A 16302-nucleotide genomic window follows, 5' to 3' on the forward strand; every position below is an offset into this window, starting at 1 on the left:
TCTCCATCCTATTAACCAAAGGATTTGTCATTTGAATGAATCAACGCATGTATTTATTGTGCACCCACTGTCCCGCTCAGCACCTAGTGATGCGGCCTCACACCGCAGAGGCTGTGTTTCTTCCAGTCCCTGCCTTTGTGTGTGGGGACAGTTTACATGCGGTCCCCACGTCGGCACAGGTTTCTCCCGGGTTCTCTGGTCCGGCTTCTCCTCTCAGTGGTCAGCACAGCGGATTAACCGATCTGGTTGATGCATTTACCCGAGCTTGGGACCTGCAGCAAGAACCACGCGGCCACCTGCACCCCAGAGGCTGGGTTGGTACACTGAGATAACAGAAAAAAATTACGTACAGTAAAAGCCGGTTGCTTATTTCATTATATTTGCTTAAATAGATTATTATTAGGTTGGGTTTTTATTATAGGCTATTGTGTAGTGATATTTGTATTCTTTAAGGTAGTGTCAACAGCTTTGTCTCGTCATCCAAAATGAAAGAAGTAATTATTTTGAAATGATTTAACATGGGGCTGTGTTAATTTATTAAGAAATGAATTGATTAAGATTAGTAAAAATGGTCACTAATGGAAGTAAATATTCATTTCAATAGATCAGTCCGAGAGCCATGAAATGGAATCGCTTCTGTTCGCATGGAATTTTTCATTTTAGAGATATTGGCTGTCATGAATCCCTGTACCATCATATATGGAAAAAGTGTGGGAATCCCTCTTAATTTTCAAAGTAGCAACTTCCGTTCAACATCTGTCATGCTTTATGGAAACAGTTATAGTTCAGCAGTGACATTAAATCCATTGGATTAACATGCAATATGCATAATAACAAATTTAGACAGGTGAATAAATGTGATCGTCCCAACACTTGGTTAAGTCTCGTTTTGCAAGTGTAACAGCCTCCTAGACCAAATGAGTCGGGATCCTGGATGAAGGCATTTTTGATCATTATTCCACAGAAAAAGGAACACAGGCAGCCTGCCTCGAATCATCCCATAGATGATTTCGGGGGACAGTGACTGCCATTCCAGAACATTCTACTATTCCCTCTGCATGAATGCCTCTTTGATTTGAACTGTGTCTTGGGTCATTGTCTTGTTTGAATATCCTTCATCTTTGTTGATAATGGGTTGAATTCATCTGACCTTTGTCTTTAAGAAGGCTTCCAGTCCCCGAACCAGCCCATACAGCATGAGGGAACCTCCACCAAATTTCATCTTCTGCCATGAAAAGCATGTTTTTATGACCAAATACCTCAATTTATGTTTCATCAATCAGAAATACCTTGCTCCAAAATTAATCTGGATTGTCTAAGTAAACTTTTGCATACAACGAATGACTGTAAGATGAGTGCAGAGTGCAAGCATTTCAAACTGTACACTGCCGTTTTTAAATATTTCTTAGTATGTGTTTGTCAGCCATCACTAAAAGGCATTTTCCCGTGAATTGGTTCATGGGAGCGGAAGATACACTGTGGGACTGTGTACATGAATCGGGGCCTGCCCTACAATACTGTTTTTGCTGCATGAATGGTCCGAGGCCATGGGAATTACAGTAATCCCCTCTGTTTTTGCATGTTTGGACACAATCGGCCAGTACAGATCACACAGTCAAAGTCTGCTTCTAGAAAAGAAGGTCTTTCTGCACTTGCATGATTGGTCTCTTTTCCAGCTTTCTTTCACTTTAAAAAGAAATAAGATGTAATGTGGCTTGTTTTGCAACGGTTTTACCAGTATATGAATAATTACGTTTAATTATTAATGAGATAACTACACAAATAAAACAAAATGGGAGATATGCTAAAATGAGTTCAAAGCTGTCCCACACATTATTACAACCTTAAAGGATAGTGGGATAAAGGATAACTAAAATGTTAATAAAATAGAAATCAGCTGACTAAAATGTATAGATTGGTGCCACCAGGAAAATATAGATAGATAGATAGATAGATAGATAGATAGATAGATAGATAGATAGATAGATAGATAGATAGATAGATAGATAGATAGATAGATAAGGCCAAAAGTTTTGACACACTTTCTCATTTAATGTGCATTCTTTATTTCCATGACCATTTACATTGGTACATTATATATATATATATATAACAATAACAACAATACTTGGGTCCAGTGAAAGTGAAGAGATTGTCATTGTGATACACTGCATCACAGCACACAACGAAATGTGTCCTCTGCATTTAACCATCACCCTCGGTGAGCAGTGGGCACCCGGGGAGCAGCGTGTGGGGACGGTGTCTTGCTCAGTGGCACCTCGGCGGATCGGGATTCGAACCCGCAACCTTCTGACACGCATTTTCACACATGGCCTGACCACAACCTTGAGACCACTTGAAAACTTGGGATTTGTGGGATTCGGAGAAGACTTTATACAGCGGTTTGACTGTCCCATCCTCAATAAAAAAAAGATTAATCCATGACAGACCAAACTGTGGTATTTAAACCCTCCATCTGTCTGCTCTTAATAATAAATAATATCTGTTAATAAGCGGTACGAAGACGTTTCTTGAGCTAATTTACACTTTTGATGCGCAGTTTGGGAACCTGAAATGCAAAGATGTCCTCGGAACGGTCAACCAGAAACCATTTTTATTGAATTCAACTGTTATTGTCGATGTACAATATCGTGTTTCGTTGCGTGTTTCATTCCTACTTCCAGCACAGGCGTGGGCTGCGCGACGCTGATCTGAGAACAGTGGAATAAAGTTCATCCCCTCGAACCCCGCGCGTCCAGCTGCCACCGGAATGATTTCACTTTTTTTTTTTTTTTAATCCACGCTTATTCTTTGTGTATTTATTTTGCATTTGAATGAATTTCGTGATGGCCGCGTGAGTAGAAGAAGCGGAGCGACGCCCCGGACACTCAGCCATGGCCGCTCCGCGCCGCCGGCTGCTGCTCCTGCTCCTCCCGCTGCTCCCGCTGCTCCGCCCGGCGGACGGAGGCTGCCAGGAAGCCGGCCTGTGCTGCTCCGGCCGGGACGCGGCGTGCTCCGCGTACGGGGACTGCTACTGCGACCAGGCGTGCGTTTCCACGCGGGACTGCTGCCACGACTACCACGTCGCCTGTCCAGGTGAGGAACATTTACAGTATTTATCGCGAGGGACTGTCCCCCCTGGAGACACTCAGGTGTCTTGCTCAGGGACACAATGGTATTAAGTGGGATTTGAACCCTCTGGTTTATAGGTGAGTGTGTTACCCACTAGGCCACTACCACTGTTTTAATGACTAGATTCATGTACTAACATGCAACAGTTCTGTTTTGGTGAGAAGGGTGAACATTTGGTGAAAATGATTGTATCCTGTGTTGAAATAAATGGACCCTTTGAAATGAAGGGTGGGGTTCATATCGGTGACAACGCAACATCTCCCTCATCTCTCATGGCAGCCGTGTCGTGTGTGGTGAGCGAGTGGAGCGCTTGGTCCGGCTGTGCTGAGCCGTGCAGAGCCACCATACGGGTGCGACAGCGGCGCGTGCTGCAAGAACCACGCCATGGCGGACAGGCGTGCCCCGCACTGCAGGAGACGGCTGGCTGTGCGGAGTACCGGGGTCGGCAAGGCCGCTGCCGACAGTCAATGGGTAACATCCCACGTTGCTATGAAGTACACATACAGTGCGCCTGGAAAGTATTCACAGCGCATCACTTTTTTCACACTTTATTATGTTACAACCTTATTCCAAAATGGATTAAATCATTTTTTCCCCCTCAGAATTCTACACACAATGTTTACTTGAAGTTTTGGCAAATTTATTAAAAAAAATACTGTGTTGGTTCACATTTTTGCAGCAATTACAGCCTCAAGTCTTTTTGAATATGGTGCCACAAGCTTGGCCCACCTGTCCTTGGCCAGTTTTGCAGCACCTCCACGCTCCATCAGGTTGGATAGGAAGTGTTGGTGCACAGACATTTTAAGATCTCCAGAGATGATCAGAGTTGTCCTGAAGCCACTTCTTTGATATCTTGGCTGTGTGTTTAGGGTTGTTGTCCTGCTGAAAGATGAACAGTTGCTCCGGTCTGAGTTCAAGAGCGCTCTGGAGCAGGATGTCTCTGTACATTGCTGCTGTCATCTTTCGCTCTACCCTGACTCATCTCCCAGTCCCTGCAGCTGAAGAACATCCCCACAGCATGATGCTGCCACCACCATGCTTCACTGTAGGGATGCTATTGGCCTGGCATTCGTGATGTCTGGCATTCACACCAAAGAGTTCAATCTTTGTCTCATCAGACCAGAGGATTTAGTTTCTCATGGTCTGAGAGTCCTTCAGGTGCCAAGCAGGCTGCCATGTACCTTTTACTTTAGAGTGGCTTCCATCTGGCCAGTCTACCATAATGGCCTGATTAGTGAATTGCTGCAGAGATGGTTGTCCTTCTAGTGGTTCTTCTCTGTGCACAGAGGACCTCTGGAGCTCTGACAGAGTGACCATTAGAATCAGAATCAGAAAAACATTATTAATTCCGAAGGAAATTTCTTTAGGTTCTTGGTCACCTTGCTAACTAAGGCCCTTCTCCCCTAATCACTCCGTTTAGGTGGCAGCTCTAGGAAGAGTTCTGGTGTTTCTGAACTTCTTCCACTTATGGATGTTGGAGGCCACTGTGCTCATTTGGACCTTCAAAGCAGCAGAAATGTTTGTGTAGCCGTCCCCAGATCAAGTCAACTTTTTTCATGGGGTGTTGTGTGTGGAATTCAGAGGAAAAAATCCTTACACCCCAGTGTCAATCTTGTATTAAATGTTCCCAAAACACCAGATACCTTCTTCCCAGTTGTCACCGGTTACCAAGAATACTAGGTTGAGTGGCATATATGTGAAAGGCTTTACTGCCAGATGACATTAATACATTAAACTGTGGACAGATAAGTGGAGATAGATAGATAGATAGATAGACAGACAGACAGACAGACAGACAGACAGACAGACAGACAGACAGACAGACAGACAGACAGACAGATAGATAGATAGATAGATAGATAGATAGATATTCACCTTTAGAGCCTACAGAGACATTTATTCACCTTTGTAACAAATTGTCTAAAACGTTTAACTTAGCCAACCCTGATTACACAAAAGCTTGAACAAGGGAGATTATGGTTTGAGCACCAGTTGGTATTTAAAACCAACTGTGGTTGATCATGTAGAATGATATAATACCAACTTGGGATGACTTGGGATGGAGTGCTGCAAATAATAATGAACAAAAGTAGCTACTGTGATATTGAAATATTTATGCAACAATTCCCTGTGCTTTTAATTGATGCAGTGCCTGCTCTGATAACCACGGCAGGCTATGGAAATGCCAGAAAGAAGAGAGAGGTATCCGAGAGTGAAAAAGTAACTGGGTGAGCCATCCATCACTTCATCTGAGGCCCTTTCCTGTCTCCTTCTGAACTTTGAGTAGCGTCATTTTACAAGTAATCACAGGCAAACGCAATTAGGAATCAGGGATAGACTCAAACTTCGGTCCAGATATGGATCCGGACTATCCAACAATGGAGGTTCATGACACATTGAAATAAAAGCCAAACACAAAAGCTCAACATGACATAGGCTCAATGTAGGAAGGTGGAGTGAGGTCCTAATCAACTAGAACTAAACAGAGACACATGTGGGGCTTATGGACCAGCCATTGGTATATTGGTGCCACCTGGTGTACCAGGGATAGTCGTGTATATGCTCAGGGCCTCAGACCTTTATTTGTTCATACTGTTCAGACCTTTCCTGCTTTCCATTCTGGGTAGTTTCTCTTAACGTGCGCTGGCATTACAGCTTCTTATTTTGGGTAGCAAAGAACTCCCCAGAAGTGCTATAGCCTCCTCCTCGGACCACACTACTCCCCTTCTTTTAGTTTCCCGGGAATGATCTACCTACGCTCCAATACCGACTGGTTTGGCCATTCTGCTTTGCCGTTCAGAGAGCGTCATAAGGGGAAAGGTTTATTCGCCCAGAGAATTTCCCACCCCTCCCCTAAAACATTATCTTCACCGACCATCATGGCTTCCAAATGTGCAAAGCATTGTAGTTGCTCTGTGATTGTATGTAAAAATGAGCACAAATGTATTTGTTACCATCACGTACTTTCCTGCTTATTCTAAACATGCCTAATATCAGCATTTTTATTCTTGGCATTCACGAAGGACAGCCTAAGCCTAAAAAAATCATTTTTACCACTTGATCAGCTGATGACTCTCTTTTGATATATAACTAACATAATCAAGTTTTGCGAAACTTTGTTTTTATTGTAAGAAATTGCAGTTTTCTGCAGTACAGGGGGAATTTTGGACCTGATTATGTTTTGTTGTGCAACACATTTATTAATTATTAGTTCTGTACGGTTTATATGAAATGTCTGTCTGGCGTGCTTTAAAAAAAGTTTCTTTGCTAATGTGTGTTTTGTGGTGTAGATACTGCGTGCAGTTTCAGCTCACTTCTCTGACTGCTGGATGTGGGAACAGCGCGGCGCCACACACACGCTGGATGCAGTACCTGCGCGAAGGGCACCAGGTGTGTGTGGAGTGCCAGCCTCCTGCCCTTTCCGCTGGACAAACTCACTGCTCGGGAGACGGTGAGAACATCACAGGAGAAAGGTGAGACACTGTAGCACTGGGGGTGTCTAGGTGGTCTTTTAGCCACCTAGAAAAAATTTTTTATTTCATTTTCTAACCAACATATCTACAAATAGCCTTTTAATTTAAATGCAAAAAGCTTTGGAAAAAACATATGAGAAGTAAATGATGCAGGACTTGCAAAAGCGCAGCCACTAGAGGTCCTCCAAGACCTCTAGTGCTTCAGAATGATGAATTATAAAACTGCATGTCCATTTCATATTTCTCAAGTTCTCAAAATGTCTTGAAATGAATTTCTGTATTTCCCCTCTCAGGACAGAAATTTTTCACTGGCAGGCTGTGGGGAACCCCCGCTGTCGGGGGGAGTGGAGACGTGTGCACCGTCTTGAGTCTTGCTCCTGTCCCACAATGCACAGCTTCTTGTTCATCTAGCTGTGACCGATAGTCCTCATCTTACCCTTACATTTCTGCACACCCAGACACACATCAACATGACAGACACAGAAAATAAATATCTTGTCTTGGTAACGTTGGATGAACTAAGTGTTGTTTGGGTAGATGACGTCATGTAAATGTTGTCCCATCAACTATATTCAATGATAGAAAGGATGGCAATCATGTTGTAGTATGAAAACTTCTTACCTCTTGCAGTAAAAGTAAAAAATATTTTACATCTTAGATGAAAGTTGCATGAAAAAAATGTCTATTTTGTCATTGAAATGCATTGGGATGGGTGGTGCTAAAAAAATTGCACTGCAGCCAGTAGGGGCACCAGATCCTTTCTTTTAGTTACTGAATTATGTGGGACATTTTTGCCCAAATATGTGAATTAATTTGCAAGAACAAATCAGCAAGAACCAAATATATATTGTTTTTTAGCATTTATTTTAATTTCAACCAGTTAAAAGGGGATGTTCTTTTTCCAAAAGTAGTCATCAGACAGTTTGACATTGTTCCTAGTTTACAAGACATGTATTGGCTTTTGCTTGTTACACACTGTACAGTCACTGCTTCAGAGTTACAACATGCATGAACAACATTTAATACACAAATGACCGCATAGAAAGTCAACAAGTATTTTTCTTTTACAAAACAGACAGTCTCAAGACCTACAAACAACACCACAGAAGAGGGGAGACTGAAACTAGTTACTCTCTCGCTATTTCTCTCTCGTTGCTATAAGCATTTGGAAATAATAGATCTCTATGCAAATATATTCTATATTCTGTTGTACAGCTTCATAAGAAAGTAAAACCAAAAAGTCAGTTGATTGTGCTTTCTGGTGGAAACAATAATTTTCCTTAAGAAAAGACAAAAAACAGCGTTGTAAACTAATGAATGATAAAAAAAAAAGTTAATACTTTTTAAACATCCTATAGTAGCAGCAAAGTAATGTCAAAGTAGATAAGAAAATTGGTCAAATCATCACAGTTTGTCAGTAAACAGATTTTTTTTCCCCAAAGAGGAAAAGACCGTTCTTATGGTCTAGAAATAAAAATTGGACAGTGATTTAGCTATTTTTTTATTGTATGTGCATGCAAACGAGCATGTAGTCTGTGTGTATAAGTGTATGTGTTCCTAAGCATGTGTGTATCTGTTGTTAAAAAATACTTTCATACCTGACAAAGAGATATCATTTGAAAAATTGTATTGTTGATTGTCGTTTATGTTTCTTTTGTGACCACAGTAGTCAATAGAGGATATGATGATGCAGGGTCCATTTTATAAGGAGTCATATGCTTTTTAAAAAAATTTCATTGCACACCCAGGCAGGACCGGTATAAGCAACAGCCTCCTAAATACGTAAATCAATGTTACTATACAAGAATAGGTAAACAGTTGTAACCTACTTCCCTGAATGAGTCTTTAATGCAGTGGAAATCAAAACTCTGAAATTGTTCAGTGTTTCAGTGCTGATGTAAATACTGAGACCACCCTTTTCACTTTAAACAAGAAAGTAAATTGATAATCATTTGGTAAAATATATTTTTAAAAATGATCTATTCATCAGTTAATTCTCTGTAAACTGTCAATACCTTCTCAGCTTAATGTCACAAATCATGTGATGATAACAATATTGACTAGAAAATTATTATTAAAGTTCATAAACTTCCAAACACAAAAACTTGAATATGTGCGTAAAATTTATAATGTAAGTGGTGTTTTTAACTGCTCACACTGCTTTTAAAGGCATCAGTCCAAGTTATTCTGATTAGCCCTTCATTGGAACAGCCCATGGTCATCGGACAGGCTTCCGTTGTCCACATAGTTGACAGTGTGGCATGTTATTTTAAAGGCATTAGATTCATCATGGAACTTTAGCAAATGAGCACATTTAGGAGGTGAAAGATCTACTTCTATAATACTGTCCCTTCAGAACTGATGACCAGTCTACCAAGAAGTCTTCTGAGGCAAGCTGCAGACAATATTTATGCCCTATGCTCATGAAATCAAGTGGAATGTCTCTGTCATTTAGAAAAAAAAGTCCTCGTCATGTTGAAAAAAGTCCTGTCCAGACATTGTTAATGTTGTAATTGATTATGATTAATGGCTGTTAATGAATGTGGTAGTAGTCTTTAGTCCCAAATATAATGCTGTGTTCACTAATGCAGGTCTGTCACTTTAAAAGCCTCACGGATTATTAGAAAAACCTGATCAAACAAAACTGGTCAAATTTAGACCAGTTTACTGTGGGTTTGACCTCATCATTATTTCCAAATTTTGTCAATTACTATTTCTTATTCATTTAGTAATATTCTATTTTATTTTTATGGAAAACAAGGATTATTTTTTACCCTCAAAGCCATTTAGCATTGACATTTTTTTCATAAGGCTACATAATTGAGATAAAGGGAAGTGTCAAAATATTTTGGGCTAGAATTCTAACATCCACCATTACATGACAACATGTTTATGCCAATAGACATCTCAGACTAGGAATAGTTCAAAGACAGATCATCCAAAATATCTTTTAATCTATGTGTGTGCGTGACAAAATCCCAAATGTCCATAAACCAATATTTTAGCTGGTGAAAGACAATTTGTTATGATTTCAGTCTTTATGTGCAAGAATTTGATATCCACTGCATAATGTGCAATTGCACTTACACACATATACAACAACATTAAAATAAGTACTGTGTTTATACTTCACAGCCCATTAGCAGGCTTCAGCTCAGGTAGAGTTTAGAGTAAGACATGACGACACCTTAAATGGCTTCCATAGCACAGTGAAGGGGACTATTTCTCCATTGGGTTTGTGAAGGTGCAGAGCACAGGATAAGGACACAGTGGTCTCCTGAATTGTACCGAATGTCTGCCAATTGTGTGGTTACATGGTGTTAAATCCACCTTAAGCAATGATTCAAAAAGAGATGGATAATCATAAGATATATATACGTAGAGTGTGTTAGTGAGGTAGGCTGGGATTGAGACAGATTGATCAACAGCATGATCTTTTGTATTAACTGAAAATAAATAATCTTTTCTCAAGTTGTGTGTGTTTTTTTTTTTTTTTTTTACATATTCTTTAGATTTAACCAATTGTTTGCTTTTGTGTGAATAATACATTAACATAGAAAATGGCAAGGCAGAACACTTACAAGGCAACTATTGAAAACACAGAATACTTTCACTGGAAGCTGAATGGTGGTGTGGTTATTCCTCGGAATATGGGTGTGTGTCAGTACATAAGAGGGCATGGTGGAATGTACATTTGAAAGCAATTTATAAGACTAAAAGTAAATTTAAACCACTTCCAACATGCCAAAACATATACATGTCCACATACTTTGCCATTATTTCATATTTCAACACTTCAAAATCTTAATATCGAGTCTACTGTAAATTTAAAGCGTTAAATACTGAGCCTCAAATTTGAGTGTATATTAATAGACTAATAGACACAAAGATGGAATGTGCTGAAAAACAAGTACAAGTTCTCCCACTTATAAAGATGAGAGGTCTGTAATTTCCATCAAAGGTACAACTGTGAGAAACATAATGTAAAAAAAATCACATTGTATGATTTTTAAAATCATTTATTTGTGTAATACTTTATAATGTAACCTTGTTGGCAATGACAGAGGTCAAATGATTCCTGTATGTCTTCACCAATTTTGCGCACACTGTAGCCGGTAATTTTTGCCCATTCTTCCATGCAGATCTGCTCAGGAGCTGTGATGTTTTGGGCTCTCGCTGGACTGAGGTCTGGGAACTGGCTTGGCCACTCCAGAACCTTGTAATGCTTTTTACGTTGCCACTCAGTGTGTTACGTTGCCTGGGAAGTGTGTTTGGGATCATTGTTGTGTTGGAATATCCAGACACGTTTCATCTTCAATGTTCTCACAGATGGAAAGAGGTTTTTGCCCAAAATGTCACCATATATGGCCACATTCATCCTTTCCTTAATACGGATCACTCATCCTGTCCCCTTTTCGTAAAAGCAGCCCCAAAGAATAATGTTTCCACCCCCATTCTTCACAGTGGGTATAGTGTTCTTGGGGTGCAACTTTTTCTTCCCCATCCAAGTTTTATTTAAGTTCTATTTTCTTCTCCTAATTCTCATCTGGATCATCCAGATGGTCTCTGTCAAACTTTAGACAGGCCTGGACATGTGCTGTCTTAAGATGTGGACCTTTTAAGTGCTGCAGGATTTTAATCCATGACAACATAGTTTTTTACTTACTGAAGCTCTCTTCAGGTCATTGACGAGTTCCTGTCGTGTAGTTCTGGGTTTGTTCCTCACCGCTTTCAAGATCATTTGTACCCCACGAGGTGAGATCTTGCAAGGAGCCCCAGGTCGAGGGAGATTGTCAGTGATTCCGTTTTCTAATAATTGCTCCAACAGTTGATCTGTTCTCACCAAGCTGCTTGTAGATTGGCTCATCCCATTCTTGTTCAGGTGTCCTTGGACAGCTCTCTGATCTTGGTCATGGTGGAGGATGGAGTCTGACTGTTTGAAGGTGTGGACAGGTGTCTTTTATACAGATAACCAGTTCAAACAGGTGCCATTAATACAGGTAAGGAGTGAAGGACAACAGACCTTAAAGAAGTTACTGTAAGGGCCAGAATTCTTTCTTGTTTGTAGGGGCTAAATATTTATTTTCAGCACCATTTTATGAATAGATTCTCTCTTACAGTTGGAAGTGTACCTATGATGGAAGTTACAGACCTCTCTCATCTTTATAAGTGGGACAACTTGCACAATCGGTGGCTGCAAAATATTTTTTTGCCCCACTGAACATCCAGTAATTGCTTTTTTAATGCTTTTCACCCTGCCTCCATCTCCCTCTCTCTCTCTGTTTCTGCCCTCCTCCTGTCCCATTTGCAATTATTATTCCCTCTGCATTTCAACCCTATGCACTCAGATTTTTCATACAGCCACAGCAATGTACATACACGGCCATTCACACAGACACACTCACAACACTGCGGATGAGAATCTATTTGTGTAAAATCCATGATATATTTGAATTTTTAAGTGTCTATATCAAAAGTGTTCAGACCTTTACCAGCTCAACTTTCAGTGCTGAACAGTCAAGATATCAGCCTCCACAGGATGGTGTAGCTGTCACCATGGCAACTGCAGTTATCTGGAAGACACTGCCTCCCAGATCTGCATACGGAGTCACTCACACACATACAAACATGCATACACAATGACAGATGTCAACAAGATCTAAACTTTGGCTTTTTTCTTGCATTGCACAGCATGTTACAGTATCTAGATGTCATTCATAAATATTCAGATTAAAACAAACCACTCTGTCAAGTGAATCACAATCACAATTTGGCATGTTTTTTTTGAAGGCTAACATCCTACTAATGTCTGTTTATTCAGACTGATGTGATTTCAATTAGGGAGTGTTAAAGGTTTGTGCTGGCTGACTATATCTTCCAAATGAACTAACTCACAACATGAAACCAATGGATCTGGATCAGGAATAAACTATATTCCCATTAGAGGCAAAAACAGAGCGGCGGGGGCTTAACCTGCTCCAACAGGCCCCAATCCTAACCCTCTCTAATACATACGCATTTGTGGAAGTCTTCTACAATCAGACATAAAAACTGGAGATTGTGCTAACTGTAGGATATATATGAAACAATCAAAAACAAAATGATTAATTGCAGTTAATCAAAAAGCAAACTTTGCCCAAATGTGGCAAAGTTATCTGAAACAGATCAGTGAGGCGTTTCTACAGATATAAGGTTTAGTATAAAAATAAATTATAAAATAGCTATGCTGCATTACTCAACTCAGAGTGTGTGTGCGTGCATATGGGAAAGGAATGTTCATATGCATACAGCCGTGGCCTCCTAGACAAGCAAACCCACATACAGACAAAAACTGAAGCAATGTCTCTAAGACCCAGACTTTGGGAAGGCCTCGTGTGGTTGGGGAATGAAGAGGACCATAAGTTAAATTCACATATGCACCTGTGCTCAAGTGTGTATATGTGTGTATTGTCTGGTCATTGGAGAAATGAGAGTCAAAGGGCAGTGTGCTTCACGCATTCACTCACATTATTTCACCAAAATAATGGCTTCTCTGTTGCCGAGCATGAGTACAATGGACATAACAACTGACTGGACATATTTTGGAATGGGGTTGGTGTATTTTCCTGCCTCACCAAAGGCAGCGCTGCTAAAGGTATCTTGTGTTTTCTGGCCACTCTGGCACTTTTAACAGCTGCCTCCTGAAGCCTAGAGACTAAACAGAAATGGTTTGTAAACTACCTCAAACTCTCAACTGTGGCCATAGTTCTCTTACAAAGGTTTCCTCAAAGGTTGTCCTCATAGTTAGTAGAGCATCCCCTCTCTGTTCCCTTTGGGTCTCTTTAATGACTCAGGGGTCACGTGGTTTCTGTGACCCGCTTGTCCCTGGTTCCCCTCAGGGAGGAGCAAGCAGTTGTGTCCTAGCAGCCTCTGGGCTGTTCTCAGGTGATTTGTGCTCCCTGTCGAAATGCCACTGTTGAGACAGGGCTTGGTGCTGACCCCACCCAACAGGTGTTCAGTAGGTCGGTGCTCCTCATCATCTGTGTCGGCATCAATGTACCTGCTTATTGAAGCGTCATGGAAGGTGAAGACGGCTGGCGTTGCCACCGAACCTTCTGGAGTCTTGGGAGGTGTGCGACTACTGGCGGTGGTGTAGATTGAAGCTTCGGGACTCAAAAGTGAGCGTTCTGAAAGGACTGAGCTGTCTGACAGTGGACCCCTACTTTCAGCAGGACAGGGCTCCTTTGCTGTGAGTGGATGGCTGGAAATAAGAGGGTTCCCAAAGACTCTGTGGTGCTGGATGCTTTCGCTGGGTGGATTGGCTGCAGAGCAAGGCGGGGTGAGCATGGCCTCCTGAAGCTCCAGAGTAGTCTGCAGGACGGGATTTGCACTGACACGACTGGTGAGACCTCCGGGTGCTGAGCCATGGGAGAAACGCTGTTTTTCTGAAAGTGACAGACCGGCGGCAGGGCTGTAATGAAAGCCCCTTGAGGTTTCTTGGAAATCAGTAGCACAGCTTATGTAGCTGTCGATGCTGGACAGGCTCTTCATGTCTGAAATGCCATCACGTGCTACCAGTAAAGGGTCTGTCCCCCCCGGGCCTGGCAGGATACCAAGCTCCATCTCATCCCTTCGCTTGCCCGGTCTGGAGGAGGCCAGGCCCCGTTCTTTAGTATTGAGGTTGGGTTGAGACTGGGTCTTGGCCATCTGGTTATACATCTCCTCCAGCTTCTGGGCATTGAGGTGCTGTGGGCTAGTTGTCCGGGCATTGCTAGGTGATCCCTGCTCAGGGTTGAAAGAACGGTTGGAGCTAGTCTCAGAAGTCGGACGCTTACACGCCCACTTCCAGCGGCTAGGGGATAAATGATTGTCCTGGGGCTTATCACTGCCACCAGCTCTCTCCATGACTACAACATCTACAAGTTCAGCCCCTCGTGAGAAAGCCTCTCGCACGTTCATGGACACTATGCTACCATTGCGTTTGGCTCGCTCCAAGGCTTCACGGCGCTTGATGGCTTTCTCCTGGCGTTTCTGCTCCTTGTAAAATTCTGAGAAGTTGTTGACAATGATGGGTATTGGCAAGGCAATGACCAATACACCAGCAATGCAGCAAAGCCCACCTACAATCTTTCCAAGTAATGTTTTAGGGTAGATGTCCCCATATCCTACTGTAGTCATGGTGATGGTTGCCCACCAGAAGGAGGCAGGAATGCTTTTAAACTTGGTATCATCCTCATCCTTTTCAGCAAAGAAGACCAAACTAGAGAAGATCATGATGCCCATAGCCAGGAAGAGAATGAGTAGGCCCAGCTCATTGTAGCTCCGCCGCAATGTAAACCCAAGGGACTGCAGACCAGTGGAGTGTCGTGCTAACTTGAGGATGCGCAAGATGCGCATAATACGGAAGATTTGCACAACTCGCCTTACATTCTGGAACTGCAACACACTCTTATTGGACTCCGTCAAAAAAATGGTGACATAGTAGGGCAAAATTGCCAACAGGTCGATCACATTCAGAGGACCCTTGAAGAATTTCCACTTGTTGGGTGAAGAGAGAAAGCGCAGCAGGTACTCCATTGTGAACCAGGCAATGCAGACCGCCTCTACATGGGCCAGTTGTGGGTTGTCTGTCGTCTGGCCGAATTCATCTGTACCTTGAAGCTCTGGGAGGGTGTTGAGGGACAGAGCAATGGTCGAGAGAACAATGAAGAGAATGGAGATGATGGCCAGGATCTGCAAAGAGGAGAAAACATAATAATACAGTTATTTTAGAACATTTGTTAATATCCAATTAATCAGATCCTGCAAAGCAAAATGTGGGAGAATGAATGACATTCAAAGTCTCTCCACATACTACAAGAAGCTGGGGCTCTCTTTGACTATGGTCTTGGCTATTTTCTCTCTTTGACAATGGTCTTGGCACGTTTACATAAATTGGCAGGGGAAAAAAGTCATTTGTGTTTGCGTTTAACAAGATCCTAATTGGTGTACAAACTGAAAATTCTCTCACTATTTACCTATATATTTATATTTCTAATACCTTTGTCACACATCTGCTCAGTGTCTTGTCTACACAGTATATATAGTATTAAAGGAATCTGGTCTACTGAGGTGCCTGACACAGGATGTGACCTGGCGGACACGCTTGATGTAACATTGCTAAACTCTCTGGTTCCGTTACATGCTACACAATTAAACGATTCTTGATGTCTTCTACAAAATGTCACTACTACAATTTTGTTCCAATCCAGCAGATAGCAGACATCACCGGTTAGTTCAGCAGTAGGCTGCACAGCAAACAGTCCTCCTTTAGGCCTTGCCTGAGTGTTGGTGTAAGCTCTTGTGCAAGCAGTCCTGTAAGTGCTGGCGTGGCATTTGTGCAAGCGATTAAAACCCTTTACCCTTCCAGGTCAAACACCAACCAAATACATAGAGTTTGCTACCTTTATACCTGAATAGTTGCATGCGCCACCCTGTGTTCCACCTAGGAAATTACAAACATTTGGCACCTACATATAGTATATAAAGTGTCTATACTATGTTTATGCCCTTGTAATGTTTGTTTTGTTTCATATTAAAATATCACAAAATTAAATTCTCACTATCAGCCACTTCACCACATGGCCTTAATGAAATGATCAAGAATAATAAAAAAAATCTGCATTATGAAAACCAAAAATAAATAAATAAATCTTTTGCCATATTGTATAATGGGACA

At 41.7% G+C, this 16302-nt stretch overlaps 2 protein-coding genes across 3 annotated transcripts in view; one reads left to right on the plus strand and one right to left on the minus strand.

The window, feature by feature from the left end:
- On the plus strand, positions 1 to 9996 carry LOC114800262 (somatomedin-B and thrombospondin type-1 domain-containing protein). Of its 2 annotated transcripts, none has more exons than XM_028997412.1 (6): positions 1 to 314; positions 2863 to 3096; positions 3412 to 3603; positions 5282 to 5360; positions 6423 to 6605; positions 6899 to 9996. In XM_028997412.1, the coding sequence occupies exons 2-6, from the start codon at positions 2895 to 2897 to the stop codon at positions 7014 to 7016; spliced, it is 774 nt and encodes a 257-aa protein (XP_028853245.1). In that variant the 5' UTR covers positions 1 to 314; positions 2863 to 2894; the 3' UTR covers positions 7017 to 9996. The 2 variants fall into 2 exon arrangements, with proteins under 2 accessions (XP_028853245.1, XP_028853246.1); XM_028997413.1 differs by having other exon boundaries at positions 297 to 351.
- The window catches only part of kcnb1 (potassium voltage-gated channel, Shab-related subfamily, member 1), a 25528-nt gene continuing 16674 nt past the window's right edge, over positions 7449 to 16302 (minus strand). Inside the window, exon 3 of the mRNA XM_028997401.1 lies at positions 7449 to 15317. Coding sequence (XP_028853234.1) covers positions 13389 to 15317 — 1929 coding nt within the window. The 3' untranslated portion in view covers positions 7449 to 13388. The remainder of the gene's footprint in view (positions 15318 to 16302) is intronic.

The sequence above is a fragment of the Denticeps clupeoides genome, chromosome 12 (genome assembly GCF_900700375.1).
Source record: "Denticeps clupeoides chromosome 12, fDenClu1.1, whole genome shotgun sequence".
NCBI lineage: Eukaryota > Metazoa > Chordata > Actinopteri > Clupeiformes > Denticipitidae > Denticeps > Denticeps clupeoides.

What these genes read in the sequence shown, in the direction of transcription:
- LOC114800262 (XM_028997412.1), top strand. Translation starts at nt 2,895, where the DNA reads ATGGCCGCTCCGCGCCGCCGGCTGCTGCTCCTGCTCCTCCCGCTGCTC. An exon ending in CCGCTGCCGACAGTCAATGG is followed by an intron (nt 3,604 to 5,281) that starts GTAACATCCCAC and finishes TAATTGATGCAG; the next exon opens with TGCCTGCTCTGATAACCACG. An exon ending in GAGAACATCACAGGAGAAAG is followed by an intron (nt 6,606 to 6,898) that starts GTGAGACACTGT and finishes TTCCCCTCTCAG; the next exon opens with GACAGAAATTTTTCACTGGC.